The following is a 26,699-nucleotide window of genomic DNA, read 5'->3' on the forward strand; positions in this document are numbered from 1 at the left end:
GAACCCACCTCATAGTTATCACTAGGATTAGTTCATAGTCATTAAAGTCTTTAGAACAGTGAGTGGCCCATAAGAAGGGCTGCGGATCTTCTTGATATTTACAAGAGCCAATCAACATGCCAAACACTATACTAGGAAATGGGAGATATTATGGTTGGCCAAAACACAGTCAAGGTTGTTGTCAGTCTACAAGAGTATACAGACATTAACAAATTAATCATACAAATAAAATATGAACATGGAACTGTAAACTATAATAAGCATTTGAAGGAAAGGATCACAGTATTTTAAAAGCATTCATCTAGTCTCATTTTTGGAGGATACAGGAAAGCACTACAGGTACAGCGATGTTTCTCTCTTCCAGGCTTAAAAGAAATCTTACTTCAATTAGCGAAGTCTTAAAGATAATTTAACAATTCAGTCATTTGGGCAGTATACCTGCTTAGTCAAAAAGAAATGGAAACCAAATTATTTTGACACAATTTTTAATCAACATAAAAATGTTTAAGGCTGGAAGTTTTATTTCACTTTAATGGACATTAAAGGTGGCCTACTAAATTGGAAAACTAAGAAAGGTCATTAATTAACATTTAATTAAAACATGCCCTTTAGAGAAACCATTCATGAAGGAATTCTTCAAAACTAAGAACTATACAAAAACTTAAAATCAAACAGTAATTATGGAGAAGAAAAACACTGCAAGCTCAGTACTTCAGAGATAATGCTACATGTATAAAGCCTCAGGCATCTACACCTAAATAAAAAAGGCAAGTCAGGCAACAACTCCAGATGAGTTTAAGTTCTAAGATACTTAGGCAGTAAGGAAGCAATCAGGTAAAAAATCAACTGCCTATGGACTCAACAATTAAAATAAAGGAAATATTAACAAAACCTAAAAACAAGCTAGACTTAGCTTGCATTTCAGAACTGAGGCCGCAAAATTATGACATAGGCAAAAGAATAAAAACAATACGAAATATGAATGCCTAATCAAAACTAATATGCAATGAAACAAACAAAATCCTGTTAATGTTCTAAGAGACAACTTAAAAATACCTGGTAGTTATAAAAAAAAAAAAAAAAAAAAAAGAGTACAGAACCAAATGCCTTAAAACTGATAACAGAACTTCTAAATGAGCTTTTAAAAATTTATCTATTTGGGTGTCATGCAGTTTCAGGCTGGGGAATGGCTGAATTTTTCTTTAATAAAGCAAGGAGTGGCAGAGCAATACTCCAAAGTCACCTTAAAATATTTGCAAGAACTCTTTACGGTTTTCTTTACCCTTAAATGGTTACAGAATTGTCTAAAGAAAACCAAACAAGTTATACTTAATAAGAAGTAAAATCTCTAGCATAAAATGATAAAATAGATCATTAGTCCTTTGCCAGTATATGGTTACAAGAAGTTACATCGTTGACCTATGTAAACATACCTCTCTACAGTAGGTTGATTTCAATTTATACTTGTAATGGTTTACAAGTTATTAGCTAAAATTATTACAAGAAAACTAGGGTAGGTTTTAAGAACTACCCTTCAAGTGTTCCACTAAAAAGGATGGTCAAATCAATGCTATACTTTAGGTAGTAGTATTGTACGTATCGTATTAATTCTTACTTTTGTACATGTTCTATGGTCACATGAGATTTTAATACAAGGCAAAGATAACTATAGGAAATAAAGACTTCTCTACTTTTTTTTTTCAACTCTTCTATAAATCTAAAATTATCTCAAGATAAGAGGTTAAAAAAAATAAAAGCTCAACTCTTAGGACCTTATTATCTTTATAAACTAGCAAAGGTACTGAACAAGAAAAAATAGTATTTTCTATTTCCCATGTTGAGTTTAGCTGTCAGCTTAGTTACCAAGTGTATAATAAACTTAGTTTTGACTGCTTTGCTGTAGTAATATTTCTAGAGAAACACTAAACTTAACAAACATTTTTAATTTTCTTGACAGATAAAGTAACACATTTACTTGATAAAAACTCTGTCCCTTTATGTACGAGTCTAAGATAAAAATATTTAGATTTTTATTTGGGCAACAATCAGAGGTTCACAGGAATGAGAGAGGAAATAGAATGGTCACTAATGTAACCACGAATGTAAGTAAATATATAAGCTGCATCTCTCTCACATACACACACACACACACACACACACACACAGAGTCAGTGCTTTGTAGCTAACTCTCAGGTGAATAATCCACTTGCTTTAAATTAACAGTTCAACTGCATGTAACATATTAAGATACTGTTTAGGGGAAAAAAAGTCGCAAGAAGAAAACATTAAAAAAGGTATATTAATCATCACCTCAAATCTAATCAAATCATCAACCTCTCGCCTAAACAATAAACAAGATTTTATGTCTTCCAATGAACTCAGGTCCTTAAATTATGTAAGATAACTTTCAAAAATTTAAATACAACCCCAAGTACTAGAAACTCATATACTGTATTTTGGCTCAATTGTACTGAAATTTTTACATGGTATTTCATTACAATACCATGTGTCTTACACGGTATTTCATTACAATACCATGTGTCATGAAAGCCCAGTTGCCAGATTTGTTATGTCTTTATTTGTAACAGAGCTAAATCATTAAATAATTACATAACTACCTTTAGTAGTTATCTGCTAAGGCTGGTGGGACATACTCTTTATTAACCTATACGTCTAAAACTGTACTTATGCAAATTTTCTTTGTAAGAATAAAAGAAAAACACTCAAGGGGCTTGAGAAATAATCATTTTAATCTACATTAGCATAATTCATACCCAAATTTCTTAAGTTATGCCAAAGTTTTGGCCTTCAAAACATTTCTTAATTTTAGTATTTTTGGTGAGCTCTGCATTGCCTCAAAAAGTAAACTATCTTTAATGGGTTCAATTAGTATAAACAATCTACATCTGTGATACCTTATCTAATGAAGTACAATATAGAATCAACACTGTAGCACCTAGAACTGTTAAGCTGTTCATGAAAGCCTAAAAAAAAAAAAAAACTCCAAAAGAATTCAGCTATTTTATTTAACATGTAATAGATATTTCTCATAAAGCAAAGCTTAAATATTTAGTTTCTGATACCCTAATGTATTTCCATAAGCCTTTAAATCTATGATTTTATACATACAGTTTTCCATCAGAGAGGCCAGATGTGTGTGTGTGTATATATATAATTTTACATGTAACTAAGATTTTTAGAGGGTGTAGGCTAGAAATCAGGTACAATTTAGTCATAACACCATACAAAGACCTTATAAAATAACCAGGAAAGAGATGTTTAACATTATTGCTTAGTCTTAATAAAACAGCAAATTTTAACCAAATTGATACCTCCCTACTCTCATTTATGTTTTCTATGCATTTAAATCATAGTGCTTGGCAAGTAATATAGGTACTGATATAACGTTTTAATTTAATTAGTTGTAAACTAATTCCAATGTTATTCAATGCATATATTCCCCTTTAACTAGCTACTACACTACCTCAGAATTATTCCTCCTAGAAAAAGTAACCTTCCCGAGGATAAAACAATGCAGAGCTTCATCTCCTCCTTAAAGATTTTCAAGTATTATAGGAACACAAACTTATAAAAAAAACTAAAAATCCGACATTCCATCTTGCTTTACTAATTATGGGATAATAGAAAAGATACGTGAACAAAACAAATGTTCTTTTACATTTCTCTGCTAAACATAGTATTATTCCAAGAAATATGAGCTACTTTCTAGCTTTTCAAGTATAGGACATAACTACAGTTCTGTCAAGTGAGGAGAAATGAATACTCAAACTTAGGTAACTCAAAAAGACGACGGGAGGCACGAAAAGATAAACTGACTTTGGCTTTTAAGAACCTACCGTTGACCCTGAACTGCCAGATTCAACAACAGCAACAACGACAATGACCACGACAGCAACAACAAGAGAGGACAGCAGCAAGCCACCATTTTACCCCATAGTAAGAATTCTGAAATAGGCAATAACTTTCTTTCCCTGTCAACTCATTCTGTTGTATCTTCTTTTTGTTTTTCCTGCTTTTTGGTAGCAGGCAGTTCAAGGCTTGCCCATTGCATAGGTTCAGCTTTTCTCATGGTGATCTCAATCTTTGTCGCGGTCATAGTTACATAACTTCGTGTTACATCAATCACCTGCAATGCATCAGAGAATGACGGTAAGCCTCGATGTCGTTTTCTAAGTCTTAGGGGAAAATGTTGGTCTTGTCTGTGCTAATAATCACAACTCGGAGCTTCTAAGGCCATTTTTATACCCAGATTTAAAGTTTTTAGTAAGAATTAATGGTAAGCTATATACCTATTTTGCATCACTGGTTTCTGAATTATGGGTTTTTTTACTGTACAAATTGGGTATTTTAAAGTCTTAGAAAAAATTCTGGATTGATACTTACACCCCATAATTTCACATTTTGATGAAATTCTTTCTCTCCTTCAAATACAATGTGCACATTTAACTGAAAAATATACAGAAAGTTAACTCATCAAATCCAAATCAAAGGAATAGGATTTAAAACAATGATTATAAAAACAAGATACTGATATAAATCATTTAAGCTATTTTAACGAACTTCCAATATTGTATATTTTTTTTTGAGGAAACCATTAACAGAAAAGAAAAATTAAGTCTCATACTGAGAACTAGCTATTATCTGATAAATCTTTAAGCTATTATAGTATCTCCAGAATGCTTCAGAAATAATTCTATTATGCAGAAATTTTCATTTAAAATAGTTTCTGACAGTAATTTCAAACTATTTTTTCGAATGGAAAAGATTAAAGAATCTTAAAATTGACCCACAGTATTTTATAATATATTAATATAGAGAATAATGCATGAAGACAATTTTTTCTCAAAGATATTTAATGTACTTACCAATGTACTATTTGCTTCTACTTGGCTAAGTTCTGGAAGTGAATTTTTAGCATATACAGAAATGGTGACTTCACCCCCAGTCTGATGCCAGTCATGTCTACATGGAACAACTTTTTTCCCCTATAAAAGAAGAAAAACCTTATAAATTTACAAAGTGCCACATAACCTCTAAAAAAAGAGGAATCTGAGCCAAATAATTAAAAAAAAAATTACCATGTGCAGCTGAGCCCTTAATGTTTTTAAGGGCAAACAACTTCTAAAATTCCCACCAAAAGGTTTAAGCAATAACATATATCACAATACAGATAATCTTTATAGTCTTACGGTTGGAGAACATGCTTATTCTTCCATTTAATTTTTTTTTTCTTTTAGGGCCATAGCATTACTATACATTGAAAAAGACAACTTAAGAACTCCTATTAAATTTTATCCTACTTTAACATTTCTGAAATCCACTAAGCACAGTCATACAAATGTTCTATGAAGACTAAAATAAGACATTTGCTTAGTGAAATAACCCAGATAACATCTTAACCTCATGCATAGAAATCTTCCACCTATTTTCTGTGAGAATTTGACTACAAATTCAAATTTCCAATTCTACAAATTGGAACTAACTACTTATAGCTATCTGCTGTTTGTTATAGTTCGTTTTCCTCTAATGATAAAATGAAGAAAAAAGTGGTAATTGGTGGGTGTTATGTTTTGGTTATTATTATAGAAATAACTATTACCTACCAGTGGAACATTGCTTTATCAAGGACTATTTAAAAAAGAGACAAATTGTGATTTGTTTTGTAAATTTATGAGAGCAACTTAGTTACATAATGCAGGAAACTGTGAGACGCTACCACTGAAAAAGCAGTATTTACATTTTGGTATACTTATGCTAACTGAATTCAAATTACTTCTATCACTTACATTTTTTGTCCTGAACTACTATAGCTCAGACACTTAATACTTGACAAGTATATGCATTAAAACATAACAAGAACATTATCTCATCAAGGTTATACTCTGAAAACTTCTGCATGTAATAGAAAACAACATTTTATTTTGTTAAGCTAAAACTTTCAAAATTTTGGTCCTTGGAGAAAATACAGGGAGACTTTACTAAGTCTTTTTGCTAGTAAAACATTCCTGCAAGTTTTGTGGCAGACGAATTATTGTTACTTGAAGAATATAATACCAAAGCACGTTACTAAAAATCAGAAACTATAGAATACTCAAATGTAGAATGAATGAATCCCTAAAGCAATCTGGAAACTTACCATTACTTTATAAGTTAAAAGACACATATAGTGAAAAGGTTCATTGTTAGTGGGGTTGTTACTGCCAACATAGCACATAAAACTAATTTAGTATATTTAATCTATTATAAAATACATTACAATAGCGAAGATGCTACTTACTGAGCAATAAATTGCTTGCCTTCTTACAATTTAATGGGATTCTGGACACTTATTTCCTTAGACTATATCTTTTTAAAAAGCTATCCAGGGAAGTAGGAACTAAAGCTTTTTTTGTTGTTTTGATAAACTACCCCATAGCAAGCAGAGGCATTCAAGACAATTGGACCAAGTTTGCCATCCTTCTCTTTGGCCGCTAGGTGGAGAGATTGCATCGTAAATGGCTGAGTGAAGTTTTCAGTGGCCAGAAGAGCATCCAAAGTCCAAGTGATTAATAACATCAAAGGAGTAGAAAAATGATTTTAAAAAAACAAAAAGTGGGAAGAGTCTATGCAATTACAAAATCATGCTTCAATCTTGGCAGAGGCTTTAGTATTTCACAAAAACCTGCAGATCTGCATCATCATACACAATGGCTACTTGGATCAAAGGGCAGCACTCTGGGAGCTTGACTCAAATTAATTTTAATTTTTAGGCACATCAAACCTTTGTTGTATGAGAGAGAGAAAAACATTTTTTTTTAATTTCTGAAGACACAATAATCTTAAATCTTTAAAAAATGACAGATACATATATCCCAATATGTTCTTATGAAAATACTTACAGCATCCTTTTTAGTCCACATGTGTTTCCCTGTTGTACAACCCTCTTGGGCTAAGAATGTATTGAAATCAGAAGTTTTTCTTCTGCAACAGCTCCAGTATTTCATCCTTTAAATTATCATAGAAAAACTTCAGAAATAAAATCTTACGACCACTTAAGTCCAGAAGTACAGTGACAATGTGATTTTAAAAGGTAAGTTAAGTGTGTGCAACTTAAGTATCCTACAAAGTGTTTAAGTTACTAACAGTTAAAACTTCCAGAAGCCTAATCATTTTAAAACCAGAACAGCATTTACTGTAGCAGTTCTGGAGCTCCTGAGTGAAGATGCGCAAAACCGTCACAAAATTCCAAATCTGTTTTTAACTAACGGCTCACATTCCAGTTTCCTCATAAAGCTCGAAAAAGTGATATGACCAAAGATTTTAACAGAGTTGAAGACTTCAACATGGTACTGCACTTCTATAAACTACAGCATAGTACGGAAGAGGGGCCAGATCTCAGCTGAGGGCTGTGGAAAGTGTGGATTTTTTTGGATGACCCAATACTGGTGTCTTAGTGCCCCAGGGTCAGTAATTCTGAATGTCCAGCAATGCACAGAACAGTCCTTCAAACTAAAAACTACCCAGCCCAAATAGAGTATCCCACTGAAAAATAAGGGAATAAGGAAAAACATGAGGTTTGAATCACAATGGCCACTTCACTGTAATAACTGGTTCAGTTTTCTCATATGTAAAAAGACAAAACCCACATTCTAGGTTATTCTAAAGATTATATGACAATGTAAGTAAAATACCTAAAATGCTGCATGGCAAATAATGTTTATAGGTATATTAACTTTTCTAACCTCTACCATGAAGTTTTAATTAGTCATGTATAAGTTACCCTTCATGAAAAATAGGTACTCCAGAATGATATACACAGACTTCTTCTAGACTCTGTGGACCCTGATATGTCTAAAAGAGAAAAAAGAGGGAAAAATTAGCTTCACATCTTAATATCAGATTTCATAAACATCTGTAGAACTGGTGACGTCTAAAACTATGAAAATGCTCAAAAAATAACAATTACCTAGAACGTTCATAAATTCACCCCAGGCCATTCCAATAAGGAATGAAAAATGATTCCTTTTTAGATATGCTTAAGTTTTAGTTCCCTGTGAAAAAGGCAAATAGCAAAGTGGACAATGGGATATATTAAGATGCTTTCAGACTTTCAGGTATGCGATCACAATTCAAGCATGTTCAGGTATTTAAATTTACAGAACAATATTGAAACCAAGGGATTAGTACTCTCAACGGAAATACAGTTACAGCATGATTTATGTGTACAGGAAACTCTGTGTGGGCATTACGAATTAATAAGCAATTCTGGAAGTTCTACAGTGTTGTTGATGTCTTATCCCTAGGAAGGGTAAAATGAGCTGCAGACCTAGAAATATATCCAGGGTTTGTCTGGAAGATCCGGGCCCCATTGCTGCTGTAGGTGAAGGCTCTACAGATGAATTCACAAAAAGTTATGTTAATAAAACACAGATGCAGCCAGCAGTATATTTTTTACTTTGGTATTTATAGCAACCACCTACAAGTACAGAAAATAAAATTCTGTATATTTACTTTTGGTAAATCCAAAGTACTGCCTGTGTTCATCTCCTAAAGAGATTCCATAAGCAAATAAAAATCAAGTTATGTTAGATTCTGAACTTATCACTATTGCCCCCTCAACTCCTACTCTCCTTCCCACCTTATTTGATGGCACCATATGCATTCAGTCTCCCAAAGCAAAACTGCAGTTTCCTCTCTCTCCATCCATGTTTTCTATCATGAAACCCTGTCTGTTTAGCTTGAAAATATCTATCAGTTTAATTTGCTAACCTTCCTTATGATCACTAGCAGTTGCTAGACAATGAGACGATAGTAACAGATTCTAATTCTTTTCTCTGCCTTCCATGTCTGTACTCTACTCTCTAATTAAAACACGTATCACTTTCTTGTAATAGTCCTTTAATTATATCTACCTCACACCTTACAGTTATCAGCTTCAGGTGGTTTGTACATTTTAACGTGCCTCTACACATGAGAAAATATTCACAGTCTTCAAGTAGGCAAACTTCTTAAAAAGAATACGAAGAGCACTAGTCAAACAAAATGGACAAATCGGGTTCCATTAAAATTAAACAGTCTCTGTTTTTTAATGAAAATGTAGAGTGTCTCTCTCTGGTTAAAAAATAAAAACAATTTCTAAAATCGGTAAGAAAAAGCCAACTGATAGAAAAATATGTAAAAGATTTTGGACATTTCACAAAAGAGAATATCCAAGTGACCAATAAACATACAGAAATGTACTCAATCTCATCATCAGAAACGTGCAAATTAAAATCACGATGGAACACTACACACTAACCAGAATGGCTAATATACAGAAGAGTAATAGTACAAAGTGTTACGAAGGTGTAGAACAAATGGAATCAGCCTCATATACTGCCAGCAGGTGTGTAAATACAACCACCTTGGAAAACTATGAGGAAGTATCTGTTAAAGCCGGACATACACACGCTATGACCTGGCAATTCCATTTCTAGTCATATACCTAACAGAAATGTATCCCGGTGTCCCGAAAGTCAGGCACAAGAATGTTCACAGTAGCATTAAACAAAAAAACTTAAAGGACAACAGAAAGGGTAAGTCGACTGGAAACATTCACACAGTGGCACATTTTAAAGCAATGAAAATGAACTATGGCTACGTGCAACAAAGATAACTCTAACACACATTTCATTAAGCCAAGGAAGACAGACGCCAGAATACCTGGTCTACGATTCTCTATTCACATTAAGCTCAAAAATAGGCAAAAGTACTCTATAATGATAGAAAAACGTGGTTACTTTTGGGAGAAAATAATAAATGGGAGAAGGTATAAGGAAGGCTCTGCTTTGCGAAAATCCCTTGAGCTATAAATTTACTTACATCTATATACTTTTAAATGGTATATTTCAATGAAAAAGATCAAATAGCCTCTCTAACCTAACTTTTAAGCACCGTAAAAGCCTTTAAAGACCTGGCCCCTACTTCTCTCTTTTAATCTCCACACCAATAAATTTTATACATTATTAACTGTTTTGTTTGCTGTATACTCCTATCACCTCTGCTTGAGATATCCTTTCCCTTTTTGTCCATTTACGGAACTGACATTCATGTTTCAAAATCCATCTGAGATCGTTCTCTCTGGTCTTCTTGCACTACCCTCCACCCCAGTACTCAGCCGCTCTCTTCCATCTACTGCTTCTACCTTACATGCATGGAAATACATTTCCATTTCCATCCCTAAATAAGAAAGATGATCTCAAACTTAACATGAGGGAAAATTACAAACCTGCTCCCCAAATCCTGTTTTCTCCTTCTTGGTTAATGGTGTCACCAGTCACCTAGCTGCTGGAGCCCCAAGTCCCCTCCACTTAAAGTTCATTAGCAAGTCCTGCTAATATTCCAAATAGTATTCGTTCTGCATGATTTGTCATGAGCCAGGCAGGCACCGTTCTAAGCATTTAAGATACAGCAAAGAACAAAAAAAATTCTGTCCTTGTAAACCTTACATGAGAGGAGGAAGGAAAGGGAAAGTTAGATCATAAGCAAAATAAATATCAAAAGAAATAGCGTGTTATAAGGTGATTAATGTCCTGGAGAAAAAAAGGACAGTTGAGAGTGGAGATGTTGAAAGGCATGCAATTTCACATAGAGGGGTAGGAAAAATCCTCACTGAGATGTCTGAGTATATCCCACATTTAACCACTTCTAAAAAATAAGCTCAATCCCACTGCCTGGTCTTGCACATTGCATCATAGCTGGTTTTCCTTCCTCCAATTCCCAGTAACCCATTATATCTGCCAGGTTATCAGCCAAAGAGATCTTTTTAAAACCCCTCCTTAAAATAGAGAATGTCTTCCCATTTACTGGGGGGGAGCCCAAACCCCTCATTGTGCCCTGTAAGGACTGCCATAATCTTGCCTATTTCATTTATCCCTACTTTTCGTATTTCACACCCCTGACCAAGCCCCACTGCCCTTTCTCATAATTTCTTGAAAAGCCAAGCTTTTCAATTAGCTACACATGTCCTGTGTAGAGCCTTTAAAGGCTCCCATATAAACTTGAAGGTTTACATAACTCACCTGCTACATTATTTAGATTTCTGATTTAGTGTCACTTCCCAAAGGACTTTCCTGACAGCCTTATTTAATAGCTTTACTCTCCTTGTTTACGATATTTTCTTCTTATCTACGCGAATTCATAATATTTAATTACCTATGTGTTATCCTTCTCCCTAAATTAGACTATCAGTTCCACAACAGCAGAAATTTTTGCTTACTTGATACTGTATTTCCAGCCCCCCAAACAATGTCTGGCACACAGTAAGTGCTTAGTAAATGCTGACTGAATTAGAATTACTTCTTCCATGATTCTGTCAGGTATGATGTTCGTCAGAGACAGAGTCTCTTATCCATGTTCACAGCCCTAGTCCATAGCACACTGACCAATACATAACAGGCACCCAAATGTTTGCTGAACTGAATCAGTAAATTGCACCCTTTTCTTCAAAAATTACAATTTTACTTCCATGACACAACACAAATTTTACAATATGTACCTTTGAACACCCTCCATTTTTACATGAGGTCCCAATCTTAATTTCATCACTGTCCTCTTCTAAAACAAAGAAAAGAAAATCAAATCAGAAACATTAAAATAAATACTTTAGTCAGTCATGCTTAAATAACCTTTTTCATTAAGTATTTGGAAAAATACTAAATCTAAAAACCACTGACATTTTAAAATAATTTTAAGTTATTAAGTTTTCCACATGACCTTTCAGGTAATATATTTAAAAAGCTGATAAGAAATCAATTATTGTGATTAGGTTTTGCCCATGTCCCCAAATGATGTATGACACATTTATATTCTATACTGCAATACAATATCCAACATCTTAACCCTATAAGAGAAATAATGAAAGGGGTACTACTTTCCTCCATGGTATCGAGTGTAGGTCAGAATACATTGAACATATTTTATATCACAAACAATGAAACATTTACAATTATCAAATAAATTTACCAGTTAAAAAATAATGAATCATAGAATAAAAAATCTTTAAGTTTCTCATTTTAATAAAGACATTATGAAATAAACCACGAATTCATTTTTGGTATTACTAGTATTTAGAAAACAAAAATAAATTCTTTACTATAACGTACTACCTCTTCATATTTATAGTCACTGAACTATACTGCTGTCTCTTTTAGATAACTGGGTAATTGTACAGGAAAAAAAAAATACAAAATAAAATCTTACCTTTCTTATTTTCTTCATTCCCCGAGGACAGTTTAAGTTTATCAAGTGCTTGTTTTAGGGAGGCAGATATTTTTAATTCCAAGTTTGTCATTGGTTCATCTGGGCTGGAGAATTTTTTAAATTTTATTACCATTATTGATGTACCAAAATATATATTTTTACTAAAAATAAATATACTAAGAATCTATTTCTAAAAAGCCAAATGCTTTGTGAATCAAGTTTTTCCTATTTAATGGTATTTTACAAATAACTGCTATATGTACCTATACTTTCAAGTTTTAACAGAAAAATTATGATACTAAGATATTAAGACTCGGCCACTTGGGTGGCTCTGTCGGTTAAGAGTCCACGACTCTAGATTTTGGATCAGGTCACGATCTTGGGGTTGTGATATCGGACCCTGAGTCAGACTCCACGCTGGGATGTGGAGCCTGTTTGGGATTTTCTCTCTCTCCCTCTGCCCCTCCTCCATAAATAAATACATAAATAAATCAATAAAACATTAAGTCTCAAATAATCATGCTATTGACAACATGGTAAATTATTCATCAGTAGGTCTAATGGGAAGGATGAAAAGAATAGGAATCCACGTTCGCCAAGAAGGAACCATAGAGTACTTTTATATTCCACACCTAAGCAAAACGCTGAGCATACAATTAGCAGGCAACAATTACATTCTAAATTATTCCATATTCCTACCAGTGGAGATAATTCACTTTGTGTGGACACTGGTTATATGCACCCATACATTCAGATAAAATTATATGACAAGGCAATTTCAGTAGGGTTAAAAATCAGTAACAACACCCCCCAACATTTCATAATGGTGTTATGTGTACAATTTATTTAAAGCCATTCGGTAAGTATTACGAATATTAATAAATGCAACAATAAAAATAGAAATACTAGGTTATTCATTCCATGTCCTTAATGAAAACTATTGTAGGAAGTATTAACACAGTACATAAAAACCTATATTCCCATTATCTCTACAATACGACCAAATGAATTTATGGAAAAATACTTAATTTCTCTCACCTCTTAAGTAAATTACTAGTCCATTAGTTAAGGTAAATATTAACTCATACTGCTAATTATAGTAGACACCACTGTAATACTTAAGAATGAGCCATGACAAAGTTGTCTTTTCCTCATAATTTTTTTTGTAACTGGCAAATCAGCCAGCAAGGCATTTGATAAAGTCTCTCATGATTATGAATAAGGTGGAGATGGAATAAAAATCAGTTTAAGTAGTCTGGCTAAATGAACAAATGTCAGAAAGTCTCTCAGGCTTCTTATGTTGGTCCAGTATTACTCAATAAGCTATAAATTTATTTAAGATCAATTAAAAAAGTCATGAAAACCATTAAGTCCATTATGGGAATAAAAATATCAACCGGGGCGGGGGGGGGGCCTGGGTGGCTCAGATGGTTAAGCCGCTGCCTTCGGCTCAGGTCATAACCCCAGGGTCCTGGGATCAAGCCCTGCATCGGGCTCCCAGCTCAGCGGGAAGCCAGCTTCTCCCTCTCCCTCTGTCTCTCCCCCTGCTTGTGCTCTCACTCTCTCACTCTCTCTCGAATGATTAAATAAAATCTTTAAAAAAAAAAAAATTCAACTCGGGCCATATTTGAGGCCAAAAACCATCTGTTTTCTAAGTTTTATATTTTGGTTCTGAAACAATACTCAAGTGCAACATGAAGGAGGCCTGGTTTAACAGTGGCAGCCAACATGCGTGTGAGAATGTAAAACAGAGTTGAGTTGGCCAGAAGGTAAGTATGAAGAATCTGTGTAACTCTACTGCAAAATGAGCAAACGGTGTTTTAAAAGTACTTTAACAGATCTGCCATCTAAATCAAATAAATAAAAAAGTTTAATAGTAATAATAAAATTATCAGTTTTCAGGTATCCAAAAGTAAAAGAGGAGGAACTATGCTTGTTCTAAGTGACAAAATACGGACAAATGAAAGAAACAGAATTTGGCTCAATACAAGGAAAAAACTATACACTTAGTAACAATAAAATGGACTACTTTAAAATTTGAAAGGAAGTAAATATCCTCTGTCAGGAAAGTCCTAGAAGATATTCAAGAAAACAGCAGAGGAAAGACGAGGAAGGTGTCTAAAGTTCTTTTTCAACTCAAACGGATTCTCTGACAATTTCTTTCTAGAATTTCACTATGCCACAGTGAAAAAGACATGTCAAGTCACAAGACAGATGTGGGCTCTTCCGCTTTGGACACATTATGATGATATACTGAACAAATATGCAATGAAGTTTATTGTGTCCATGCTCTCAAGCTGAAGGGGGAATAAAAATGGAAGGTATACTTAAGGGAAAATCAAATGATAAAAAGTTGGTGACCTACGTAACAGCTATAAATGGTATTACGTAAAATCATAAAATGCCAAGAACAAATGCTACTATTCACTCGTGACAAAAATATACAACTGCATAAAGTGTACCTCGGCCTCTTTATTGCTTCTACTGGTTTAGGGGCTTGAATGATGTGCTCCTGAAACTTGGGTTTCAATTCAGAAAGTTCTTTCTTCTCAGTAGTTTTGACTTCAGGTTTGACTGGCTCAGGTGGCTTCTCACTATTATGCCTGCCTTTCGTACAGCCCTGTTAGGAAAGATAAGAGTTACCCTATCATGTGTTTCACAGGCTATGACAGAAAAATTAGTTTTCTTTATTAATAAATTCTATTGTACGTTTTCTCCACACAGACATATTTAAGAAACTAAAAACAGAACCCTAAATTTGCAATATTTATAAATAAGTTCTTACATCTTAATGTATTTTAAAAGAAGCCTTTGAATTACACTTCATAAATATCAGCTTACACTATATACACAGCATAAAAATTTTTTTTTACAGTAAAATTCTGGAAATCTCACATGGAATTCTACAAATTATTAACACAAAGGGTCTTGATTTGAGCCCTAGTTCTTCTACTTATTAGCTATATGACCTTGAGCAAGGGAATCTTTTTAAACTTCAGTTTCCTCAAAATGGAGGAAATGGCACTTAAGACATTTTTGGAGAGGATTAAGTAAAACAGTATCTGTGAAATCTGGCAGGTGAGTCAAACATGCACTGTCACATCCCTGAAATCATAACTTTAATGGCATGTCATTTCCTTAACAGCTTTTGTTTTCTCTCTTAAGGGTATACAGAATAAATGGTACATCGTGGTAGAACTTAGATTTGAGAAGTATCTACTGTTCCTCACTATAAAAATGCCTTACATTGCTACCTACCACTTCCTTCTAGATATACTTTAAAGACTACTCATATCAAGGACAAACCTATACTGACAGCTGGCTAATTAATATCGTGAAACTTTTATCTCTAAAACGGGAAAATTCCTTATTTTAAATGCTGTCAAGGGAGGTGAGCTCCACTTGAAAAGAAAGGTGCAAATTCACAGACTACTCAACAGATGTCCCAAATCAGACTCCTCACATCTGGGGCTTCCATTATTGGTACTTTCTCAGGAGATAATCTAGAAAAAAAATTAATACTTACTGCAATGCTTAAAAAATCAGAAAAATCAGTTGTTCTTCTCTTACAGCAAGACCAACCCTATGAAACAGAAAAAAACTGAAAATTGAATTTGCATAGAACCACAACCCACGAAGAGTCTATTTGCAATCATGTCCTTGAATCTGGCAATGACTTGCACATATATAGATTTCACAGTTGTGAAGTGTTATAAATGATTCATCTAATCAAGTGAAATGATTTTTAGTTTTTGATTTAAAAAAAAGCTAATTAACCAATGTTAAAGGTGATTTGTGTTGTGACTGATCACAAAAGGAAGCACCTTAAAATAGGGAAACAATTGCTTCTTTTTTCAAGACTAGTACTTGATTTTTAGAAGAGAAACATTTTATAATTTCTAAAAACATCATATATTTTAAAGGATCTAGGGAGTAAGTGAAGTGCTTTACTTAAAAAATCCAGTAAGTTGGAGACATTAATTGTAATAGTTCAGCTTCTGAAAAACTCACTGTAGGTGTTCCCCAATAGTAAGCATTCTATTTTCAGAACAACATAGACTGATTAGCATAGCAGCCTAAGAACCGTTAGGTCTTTGAAGGTTAAATGATCTTTTTAGTGACAAGCATAAAAATACAGAAATTGCAATGCTGTCTGTGATTTCTAAACAAAACATCAAGTGGCTTACCAAAAAATGGCTTTAAGCTGTCATCTGTAATTCCAGTGTAGTATGAAGAATAAGAAAATAAAAATGCGGCAGTTTCAAGACTTGGGATGTTCCAAATTAGACTAAAGGCTAGGATTTGCACCTATCCACCTGGGCTCACTGCTTTTCTCAATATACTATATGAAGACTTTGGTAGGGACTGTTTTCACACTACGCAAAATTATTTTAAAGAATTAGTTTAACGAAAACGTTAAACATGCTATAATTTAAATTTTCCTCTATTTTGAAATTGAATTCTCTTTTACTCTGAATTGCTACAGATGAAAACCTACTATAACCTTAAAATATAGTATTTAGTTAGCATTGATAATATAGTCATTAGAAAAGTTATTCTGTACGAGAAAAAGCTTTATTTTTTTTTAAGATCTTATGTATTTATTTGTCAGAGAGAGAGAGACAGCACAGGCGAGCAAAAGTAGGGGGAGCAGCAGACAGTGGGAGAAGCAGTAGGCTTCCTGCTGAGCAAGGACCCCGATGTGGACTCGAGCCCAGGAGCCCAGGACCCCGTTAAGCAGACGCTTAACCGACTGAGCCACCCAGGAATCCTGAAAAAGCTTTATTGTCTTCATCATATATAAAGAATTATAGCAGATAGTCTGGGGATACTGGGATACATACATGATACATACTCGTTGTTTCCAAATGCCAATCCGGGATCTAAGGCAGTCCTCAGTAAAATAAAAAACAAAAAAAAAAAAAACAAAAGACAGAACACTGGGGTAGCTCAGTTAAGCATCTGCCTTTGGCTCAGGTCATGATCCCAGGGTCCTGGAATCGAGTCCTGTGTCGGGCTCCCTGCTCAGGGGGCAGTCTGCTTCTCCCTCTGCCCCTCCCCCTGATCATGCTCTCTCTCAAATAAATAAAATCTTAAAAAAAAATGAAAGATAAATTTAAGTATGTGAGTCTAAGATTGTCATTTCTTAATGAGGATTGTCTCTCTTCTCTGTCTATGCCACTTATAATTTGAATATTAAAATGTTTTCTTTTGCATATGCAATGCTTATTTACCAATAATCCGGCAATAGTAGACATTACACTGATTTATCTATTTTGTCTACATATTTGCGATGTGAAATCCAATAGTCTTAAAAAATACAGGTCTTCAAGAAATGTTTATAGAGACAATAATAAACAGCAGAATTGGAAAAGAGAGAGGGACAAAAATACTTCAGAGTGAAATCCTTAAAATTAATTCAACAGGGTGATTAACAGCTGGGTAGTTTAAAAAAAAAAGAGCAATGGACTGAATGAAGCAGCAGCAAAGCTGAGATGCAGGCTATTTTTGGAGTAAGAGTTCACTTTAAAAACTGGTTTGCAGTTGCAAATGAAATGGAAATATTCTGCAGAAGCCACGGGCACAGAGATGACGTTTAAGGACAGAAACAAATGAACTAAATGAGAGAAAATAGGAAGCTAAAGACAAAGGTGAAATACGTCTATGGTTAGGAGATAGAAACACAGGAGAAGAAAAAGAAAAACATACAGTTAAGAAAAATAAACCTAGAATAAATGGCGGTCCAGGTAAGATAAAATCCCCTCACTCTTCTGCAAAAGTACATATTCCCACAGAACCAGTTTCCATCCCCCAAAAGTTTGTAAAGCAGCTAAAAAGATATAAGAAGAGTCAGCTTTCAACTTGCTTTCAAATGGTTGTTCTGTTTTCCTCACTTAGCACTAACCAGACTAACAAACTTATCTGCTTATATACCTTTATTAACACTTGGCTATCTAACAGTTAAATACCAAAAGGGTCCAACTACTCCTTGGAAGATATAGAAATTCAAAAGGCATCAACAATATTTAAACATGTAAGACTGTTTATGTTCCTAAAAACAAAGTACCGACACCTAAAACCATGGCGGCCACATCACAACATTTTCTTTTGAAATACACATTATCTTTTGAGATAAATGTTACCATAGTATCATAAATTGTAAAAGATCAATAAACACACCAAGAAAAATCTGGCCATTTTTTTATTTCTCTAATTCTCCAGAAGGAAGAGGAAGTACAGGTGGAAAACAGTGGTATCTCAAACAGTTTGGCACCCTTTACTGTTTGTAACAATCGTTCCTAAAATTCAGAGCTGCTCTTATTATACAGTAGTTGCCTGACAGATTAAGAAACTAAGATGCAATACACTGCTTTCACTTTCCCTCAAGATTAAAAAGAAATGAAGACTATAGAAAATGAGAGTTGGAATGGAAATAACGTAATTTTTAAAACCAAGAAAGACCTTAAGATCACCATCTACTGTCTTTGCCTTTAATGGCGTAGTTGCTGAAAGCACCCCAAAATGGTCATTAAGAAAACAAAAAGTCAAAAGTTGAGGAAAAAAAGATGAGAAAATAAAAGTTCAGTATTACACCTCTAAATTTAACGTACAAATATAAAGAAACTGAAATATACCAAGTTCTTACCTTTAAGGCATCATGAAAGACTGGAACACCTGGGTGATATGTGCAAGCATCTGGTCAAAAAAAAGAAAAAAAAATGGGAAAAAATATACTTTATTATGAAGAAAAAAACATTTTTTCCAGGTGTTAACATTTAATCCTTTTTCCAAATACAGGTAATACTCTGCTTTTCCTTAAAAATTCACAAATGCTTGAGTTTGATGCATGCACACAGTGCTTAATATAGTACTGCATCACAATAGTAATAAATTTCTAATTCAAGAGTATGACAGCTGTAGATAAAAATAATACAGAATAGTGTAAGTATAACAAATTATATTCTATTCCTTTAATCTCTGTAGTTAAACTTGTTTAGTATCAAAACTTCAAGCTCCACAATTTTGACCACCACCTTCCAATTCTATTTACAAAAATACTACCAAACTTAAGTGTTCTTATGTGTGTCGATCCACAGATTGTCCAAGAAAGTCTCTAAAAAGGTATTTTAGAAGGACAGGTTCAAAATTTTTAAAAACTGATCTAATATCTAATTGCTAATTTAACTTTCGTAGACAGGCGTCAATACCTAGATACAAACCTCATTAAATAGATGTTTAAGTTCTACAGTCTATTTTCAGGGTTGCCACTGATTCTTATTCTGTATTTCCCTACCACTCCCCATTACACCATCAATTTTCACTAACTCTTCTGAAAATAAGCTTAATACACTTTGCAATATGAAGTATTACATTTTAAAAGATCAGGTAATAATAAACTAGATGTCTGACTAGCTACAACCATAAGCTTAGGAAAAACAGGTCAGCTCCACATCTGTGCAATTTTCTCATAAGGCTACTTTGCCCCACCTTCTGCTGTCTGTTCAGCTTTTAATTGGCTACAACCTCTGATTCCTGGCTTTGCCTTAAAATGATTAATTACTGGTACTTACAGAAATCTTCCTATCCTATATTAATAGCCAGAATGGTTTCCTTGGTAACCAGGTGTTACACAGATACTATGCTAGGCTAGTGGAGCAAGAAAGTGTCATGTATTCTCATGGTACAGTAAGTAAACTATGAATTAAGGCAAGTAATGGAATTAAGGGCTGAAAAAGGAGATTCAAAGTAGAAATGAATATGCAGAGGGATATGAAGTTGAGAATAGGATCAAAAACAGAATATAGTATTTTCAAATATCAAACTTACATACAGTCAGAAGCATAAAATGCACAAGGCATAACCCACTAAGAGTCATAATCATCATAACGGTCAGTCTGGGCAGCATGGCGACAGGAGTGAGTCAGGTCTTAACCCTACAACTAGTAGGAACAAAATTTGAAAATCTGCTTTCGAATGTAAATAACAGGTAGATGGTTATTTTCCTCTCTAGCCTTTATCAGGTTTACAGTTTTGCTGAAAGCTATGTTTTATGGGTAAGAAACTATAACGTTGTAGCAGTTAAGAGCCAAGAGTTTTTCACACTGGGTCTGACCCTGGCTCAAATTCTGGCTCTGCCTCTTAGTAGCTGATTCGGTTTCCTTCTAAATACGTATTAAATAAAAAACTGTGCAGTGATGCTTTTTCCAGAATAACTCTTTAATATGTGAAAGATACCAACTGTGTCTTCTTTAACATTAATTTACCTTGTGTTTCAAACTAAAAACTGGTATCAGCTTAGAAGGAAGGCTTTTTATTTTTGTCCATCCAGAGGTCAAACCTCTCCCACTCCAAAAATCTTTCTCCTAACCAAGTCCACAGTTTACTATTAGCTCTTATCTTCTACTTCCTATCTCCATTTTCTTAACTTCCCATTGAAACAACTTCCTTGGAGTTAAGTCTCTAACCCCCATTTTGCTAAAGCAACTAAACTTTCCACAACCTTACTGGAGCTCCCTGCTGAATTTAGTACTGATCACACATCCTTGAATGTCTACTCCTCTCACTTTCCCACTCTCCCCTCTCCCATCTCTTTCCTAGGCATCATACCATCTCCATCTCCCTCCCTCCCTCCCTCCCTCCCTCCCTCCCTCCCTCCCTCCCTCCCTCTCTCTCTCTCACACACACACACACACACCCGCTCCTGACTTCCAAAAAATGGCTGTATCTCCCTCATAATTTCAGGCTGGTATAGAACATTCTATAAACAGACATATTTACTTTGGGACGTTATTATCCTAGGCAACAAAGCCTCAGTCTTTCCCTTTATTTAATATTAGTAGAATACAGCAGACACTAAGGCAATTTACTTTTTACACAGGTTACCAAAAGCAAAGGCTTTAAAACCTCTTATTCTTCAATTCTGTCATCCACTGAAATGTCACAATTTTCTCTTTGAGTAACTTCATTTTAAATTGTCACCAATTCACCTGTGCACGGAGTAGACAACTCAGAGGTAGAAAAGATTTTAAAAGGCACAGATTTTAATTTCCTTCACAATGCAGGAACCATGCTGCTGCCATGTTGAACCCTGCCGCTCTATAAAATACGTCTAATAATCCCTACTTCATAGGGGTGTTGTTCAGATTAAATGAGATGATGTAATAAATGACAGACCGACGTCTGGCGTATAGAATACATACAGTAATTGCTAGCTGAATTTGACAAAGTGGTGTCACTGCCCACAATATTCAAGAAACCAACTCACTCTATCCCATTTACCATTCAAAATTCAAATTCAAATTGGTTGTTCACCTAGTCTAGTCACTAACTTTCACTTTACATCCTTAACTGTGCACGTAGGAACAATGACTTTATTCTGGAGATGGCACGTTATTAAAATGGGAGGATCATAGCAAAACTAAACAAATAAGGCTACTCAGACAGACAAGGGTAACAAATGTACCGTCCACCCCGCCAGACACAGCAAAACTTAGGGTAAAGATACAGATTAATTTTCCCAACCCGCGACACTTAAAAAAAAAAAAAAAAAAGGTAACTTTATAACAGTTGGGTGGACTTAACAAGCGGAAAACAAGACTTTCAGAAAAATAAACTTCTATGCTCATACAACGAGCTGAACTTAAATGCTCACATAACTCGCCCGCTGCCCAACCCTCCCATCCGTCTGTCTCTGTCTCTCACTCACATACACACGCACACCAGCCGCTAAGAGCGCCCTGTAGCACCTGATTAACTTTTGCTCCCCCAAAGAGACGGGGCGGAGGGGGGGCAGGAAGGGAGAAAGATGTTCTAAATTCCAGACGAATCGGCTTGTGAGCGGACGACCGGGCAACACGTGGGACCGGAGAGCGGGTCCGTGGGGCTGCGCGGCAGCGGGGAGACGGTCGGATGCCCCTGCCGGGCGCTCGGGCGGGCGGGCTGCGAGGGCGGCCCGGAGGGACCCTGACGGGGGCAGCGCGGCGACGGCTCGCGGGCGGACCCCGGGACGCCCTTGGGCCCAAGGGCGTCCCCCGACTGAGGGGGAGACGGGAGGAAGAGGGCTGGCGGCGCGTTTCTCTTACCGTCGGAGTTGGTCTCGGGATCGAAGCGCTGCCCGCAGCCCCGGTTATAGCACAGCAGGGCCATGTTCTTTCCCCACCGTTAAAGGTCGGGTCCAAACCCCGGGAAGAGCAAGAGGGTACGCGTACAACCCCACTGTCGCAACCACCGGTCTGACGGCTGGGGCGGCTGCCGGCTTCCGGAAACGGCCGGTTCCGCTTCAGGAACCTTCGCGAATTTTCCGGTCGCGCAGGCGCAGAGCAGATGGGAAGAGGCGGAGGGAGCGGCGGGAGGTCTGGCGGCTGCGGGGCAGCTGTGAGTCGGGCTCCGGAGGCTGGCGGCGGGGCTTGGAGGTGGCGCCGGATATTTGAAGACGAGAAACCCTAAAAACAGAAAGCGATGGCATCCAAAGGACTGACGTGCTCTTTGCAGATTTCGTCACTGGGAAGCTCGTGCAGCCAAGCGGCCGCCCTGACGGCTGGGCCCCAGCACCGCAGCCTCCTTCTTGCTTTTGAAAGTAGTATAATCACGGCATTGTCTTTAAGTTCGCCGCTCAGCTGCTCAGGAGGAGGTGCAGAACCGCACAGGATTTGCGAATCTTCTGCCTAGAATGGTGTCGCTCAGTTAAGAAGAGAGGACCGGGACGAAATCTCCCTGGGTGACTGGGTCTCCGCTGTCCTGATCTCTGGAGCGCTGGAGAAATGTAGGCATCGGGAGCAGTTGTGATAACTGAATGATTGAGGCCAAATCACGTTGAAAATACGAAGCACTTAAAATCAGGGTATCTATAGTATTGATCAAATACAGCGCTGGAAATGGTCACTGTTGCTCTAAGACCCTGGGGTAAATTGGTGCTGTTTCATGTTAACCTCCATTTGATCGGTTTGCCAATACTTAATTCTTCAGTCCTGGAAGCGCTAGTAAGATTTCATCAAGTGCATTATAAAAAGCGTGGTAATACACTAACGAGCACACATTAAGGATACCAGCTGCAACTTGTATATTTCCCAAACTTGGGACATTTGAAGTGAAAGCAAACACTTCTGGATAGCAAGTATACTGACAGTTTTTAAATAGTAATATCAGTAGTTCTTAAATAGAAGTAAAAAGCTTTACAATGTTTCTAGTGATACCAAGTCTGTCAATGAGAGATGGGCTCAAAATCTTCCCACCCCAATAAAAAAGACTTGTCGTTTTTCCATATTCCCTTCCTCTTTATATACTTAGAAGTATTACATTTTTACGTAGTAATCTCAACATGGATATATGCACTATATTATTTTTCGTTTAACCTGAGTATTTTTGTTTCATTATCATTATAAACGAAGTAATACTCTGTTGAGTAAATTAGCACTATGACCATTCTTCCTTTAATCTCATCAACTTTACCATACATAAGCTTCAATCCTCAACTTATTGTACGTTGTTTTTCTTATTTTAGATTTACCTTCTGGATAAGTTTTGGTAAGTGGCGTACTGGAGTAAAGGGCATAAGCCTTTTAAAATAAATTTAATCAAGATAAATACTGCCAATTGCTTCCAATAGGTGGTACAAATTTTCAGTTTCACCGGCCATTGATTGGAGGAGCAGACCATGGAAATTAATCTTACACAATTAGAAATGGTTTGATGAAGACGTTTAGAAAGTTTAGATTGTGGTCATACTCATGGTCTGAGTGTCCTACTATCACTGCAACATTACAAGGATTATTAGTAAACCCTTTCAAATGCTTTTAATGTTTGTCATTTTTTTCCAGCTACAGCATTTTATAATCAATAAATACTTTGGTAGATAATTTGAAAATGCAGAAATATATTAAGAACAAAACCAATAATTCTACCACCCAGCAATAAGTACTGAATCACTAAAATAACTCTGGTAAATTTATTTCCAGTCCCCCCCTCCACGCAGGCATTTATGTATTGGTATGAACGTTAAAAGAAACAAACAAAAAAAACAGCAACAAAAAAACCGCAAAGAATTGGGAGTCATAATGTATATGGGAGTCTGTGTTCCTCTTTTGGGTATTTTAATAAACTACAAAATTAAATCATTCTTTGTTTATTTAAGATTTATTTATTTATCTATTTGAGAGAGAGATAGAGAGCAGGAGCTGGGATGAGAGGGAGAAGCATGTTCTGGGCTGAGCAGGGAGTCCTACGCGGGGCTTGACCCTGGGATCATGACCTGAGCTGAAGGTAGGAGCTTAACTGACTGAGCCACCTGGGCACTCCTAAATCATTCTTAAGAAAACAGAGACAATACATTACACTCCATTCCCAGCCACACTTTCACTCCATCCCCACACTCCAGTGCTGACTACCACAAACTGAGAAACTTTGTGGTGGTAACATTGCATAATTTATGTAGCCTTTAAATCCAGGTCCATCCCCTCCCCCAACATGCACATACTGTTACACATAATCTTGTGATTGTTCCCTCGTTATGAAAACAATTGTATAGAATAGTTAAGTGTGGAGCTTTGGACTCAAAACAGGACTCAGATTCTAGTTCTGCCATGGAGTAGCTAATAATCATTTCAGGAAATCTCTGGGCTTCCATTATAGACTTGACTTGGCTATTCATCTATAGCAGGAAGTCCAATCTCAGGGCTTAAAAAGTGATATTAATTATTTTGATTAGTCATGTAATATTGAACATACACATTTTATCTCCCTTTTCAGATCCCACTAAAATTGTGGAATAAACAAAAGTAAAAAAAAAAAAAAAACCCACAAGGACATATTTGAATAGGGTATTGCAACAAATTATATCAACAAATTTTGTTTTGCTTAATTTTCTCTTTTTTTTTGGTATTTAGGAGTATTTGCGTTTTTGTTCAGATTGTTCCCTGTATACTAGTACCTAATTACCTCTTACTTTTTTCTTACTCGGGCTTTCCTACTTTGTCAGATTTGATTTTGACTTTCAGTTGTTTCCTGTAGGGCAATAAATGAGATTACTACTCTTCTTTCTTGCTTCTCCTCTCATTTTATTTTTTTTTTCTACTTTGTTAGAAAATGTAGCATTTGCATATGAGTTTTCCACCCCGAATCCTAGCTTTATTATTTATTAAATGTATTTATTATTATTATATATGTTAATATATAAATGTATATATTAAATCTATCTAAATGTATTTACTTATAATAAATATATTAAGAAATATTTTCACTGGTTGCTGCTAGTCTTTCAGCTGAAGTTTCCTGGCCTTCTTGTCAAATGAAGCCTATTTTCTAGTAGAGTTGACAGGAATCATTTATGAAAACAATATTCCCTGATTTTTTACATGTTTAAAATAGCTTCTTCTAAAGCCCTGAAACTTGAAGGAGGGCTTGAATGGATATAAAATTCTTATTTCATATTAAGAGTTCAGAATTTACTTAGTTCATACTAAGTTCAGAATTTACAAATATTTTTTATATAGAACTGAATTTCTTTTTTTATTGTGACCAAGCCTATGTGGAATCAAATGTAAAACAGAACCAAAGTACATCTTTTTCCTGTTGCTTCCCTGCAGCAATCAAACTTTTAGAAATGTCCTGAACTTGGGGCACCTGGGCGGCTCAGTGGGTTGAGGACTGACGCTTGATTTCAGCTCAGGTCATGATCTCAGGGCCCTCCTCTGTAGGGGTCTGCACTCTGTGTGGAGTCTCCTTGAGATTTTCTCTCCCTCTCCCTCTGCAGTTCCCCTCGCTTGTGTGCACTCTGTCTGAGAAAATAAATAAAATGTTTAAAAAGGAAAAAGTGTTCTGAACTTATTTCACTACTCTGTAAATCCTACAACAGTACTGCATATTTTGTAAATGATTCTTCCAAAATTTGGTTACATTTTTTTTTCAAAATAAACTGAACATCTTTAGCTGAAATAGTTAATAACTTTTGATTGCCAAAACCCTTCAGCTTTTGAAGTCCATAGACTATTGCAACTAAAAACAAACAAAAACCCCACAAGGATTAAAGATTACAAACAAGAATTATATTGAAATTTACCCCTATAAAGCAAGGGAGGAAATAAAACAACTAATTAGAGACTAGAGATGATAATTTTGTATATTAAAAAAATACATTAATGTTTATACTCTAGCATGCATGCATACAGTTATTTGAAGAGTACAACTTTTCTAATGTTACCCCATGTTTGAATTTCTGCTACAGGCAGCAATCCCAATGGAAGTAGTTTAGTAAATTGTGAAGTACATTTTCTTCTGATAAATTATCATTTATATTTTTAACTTTTAATTCCCATCTAAGATCATGCCCTTATTAGTTTTAATAGCCTAACAAAACAGAAGGTGAGAATCATACACATTTTGCATCCCACCTCACATTCTCATGGCCCACCATTTTACTCCATTGTGGACATAACCTGACATCTCATTTCATCTGCATCACGTAC

At 35.5% G+C, this 26,699-nt stretch overlaps 1 protein-coding gene across 1 annotated transcript; it reads right to left on the reverse strand.

Annotated features, from left to right (window-relative positions):
* Nucleotides 1–468: 468 nt before the first annotated feature.
* Nucleotides 469–24,348, reverse strand: CHORDC1 (cysteine and histidine rich domain containing 1). The gene is made up of 11 exons (XM_026505359.4): nt 22,323–24,348; nt 18,887–18,936; nt 15,767–15,823; nt 14,703–14,860; nt 12,241–12,344; nt 11,537–11,595; nt 7,781–7,851; nt 6,900–7,005; nt 4,887–5,006; nt 4,405–4,467; nt 469–4,147 (listed from the first exon to the last, which is right to left on the reverse strand). Exons 1-11 carry the CDS (start codon nt 22,384–22,386, stop codon nt 4,001–4,003), a joined length of 999 nt encoding a protein of 332 aa, XP_026361144.1. The 5' UTR covers nt 22,387–24,348; the 3' UTR covers nt 469–4,000.
* Between the last annotated feature and the right edge of the window lie 2,351 nt (nt 24,349–26,699).

The sequence above is a fragment of the Ursus arctos genome, unplaced genomic scaffold, assembly GCF_023065955.2.
Source record: "Ursus arctos isolate Adak ecotype North America unplaced genomic scaffold, UrsArc2.0 scaffold_22, whole genome shotgun sequence".
NCBI lineage: Eukaryota > Metazoa > Chordata > Mammalia > Carnivora > Ursidae > Ursus > Ursus arctos.

What these genes read in the sequence shown, in the direction of transcription:
- CHORDC1 (XM_026505359.4), bottom strand. Translation starts at nt 22,386, where the DNA reads ATGGCCCTGCTGTGCTATAACCGGGGCTGCGGGCAGCGCTTCGATCCC. An exon ending in GAATGAAGAAAATAAGAAAG is followed by an intron (nt 11,596 to 12,240) that starts GTAAGATTTTAT and finishes TCTTTGTTTTAG; the next exon opens with AAGAGGACAGTGATGAAATT. An exon ending in AAAATGTGAAATTATGGGGT is followed by an intron (nt 4,148 to 4,404) that starts GTAAGTATCAAT and finishes GATGCATTGCAG; the next exon opens with GTGATTGATGTAACACGAAG.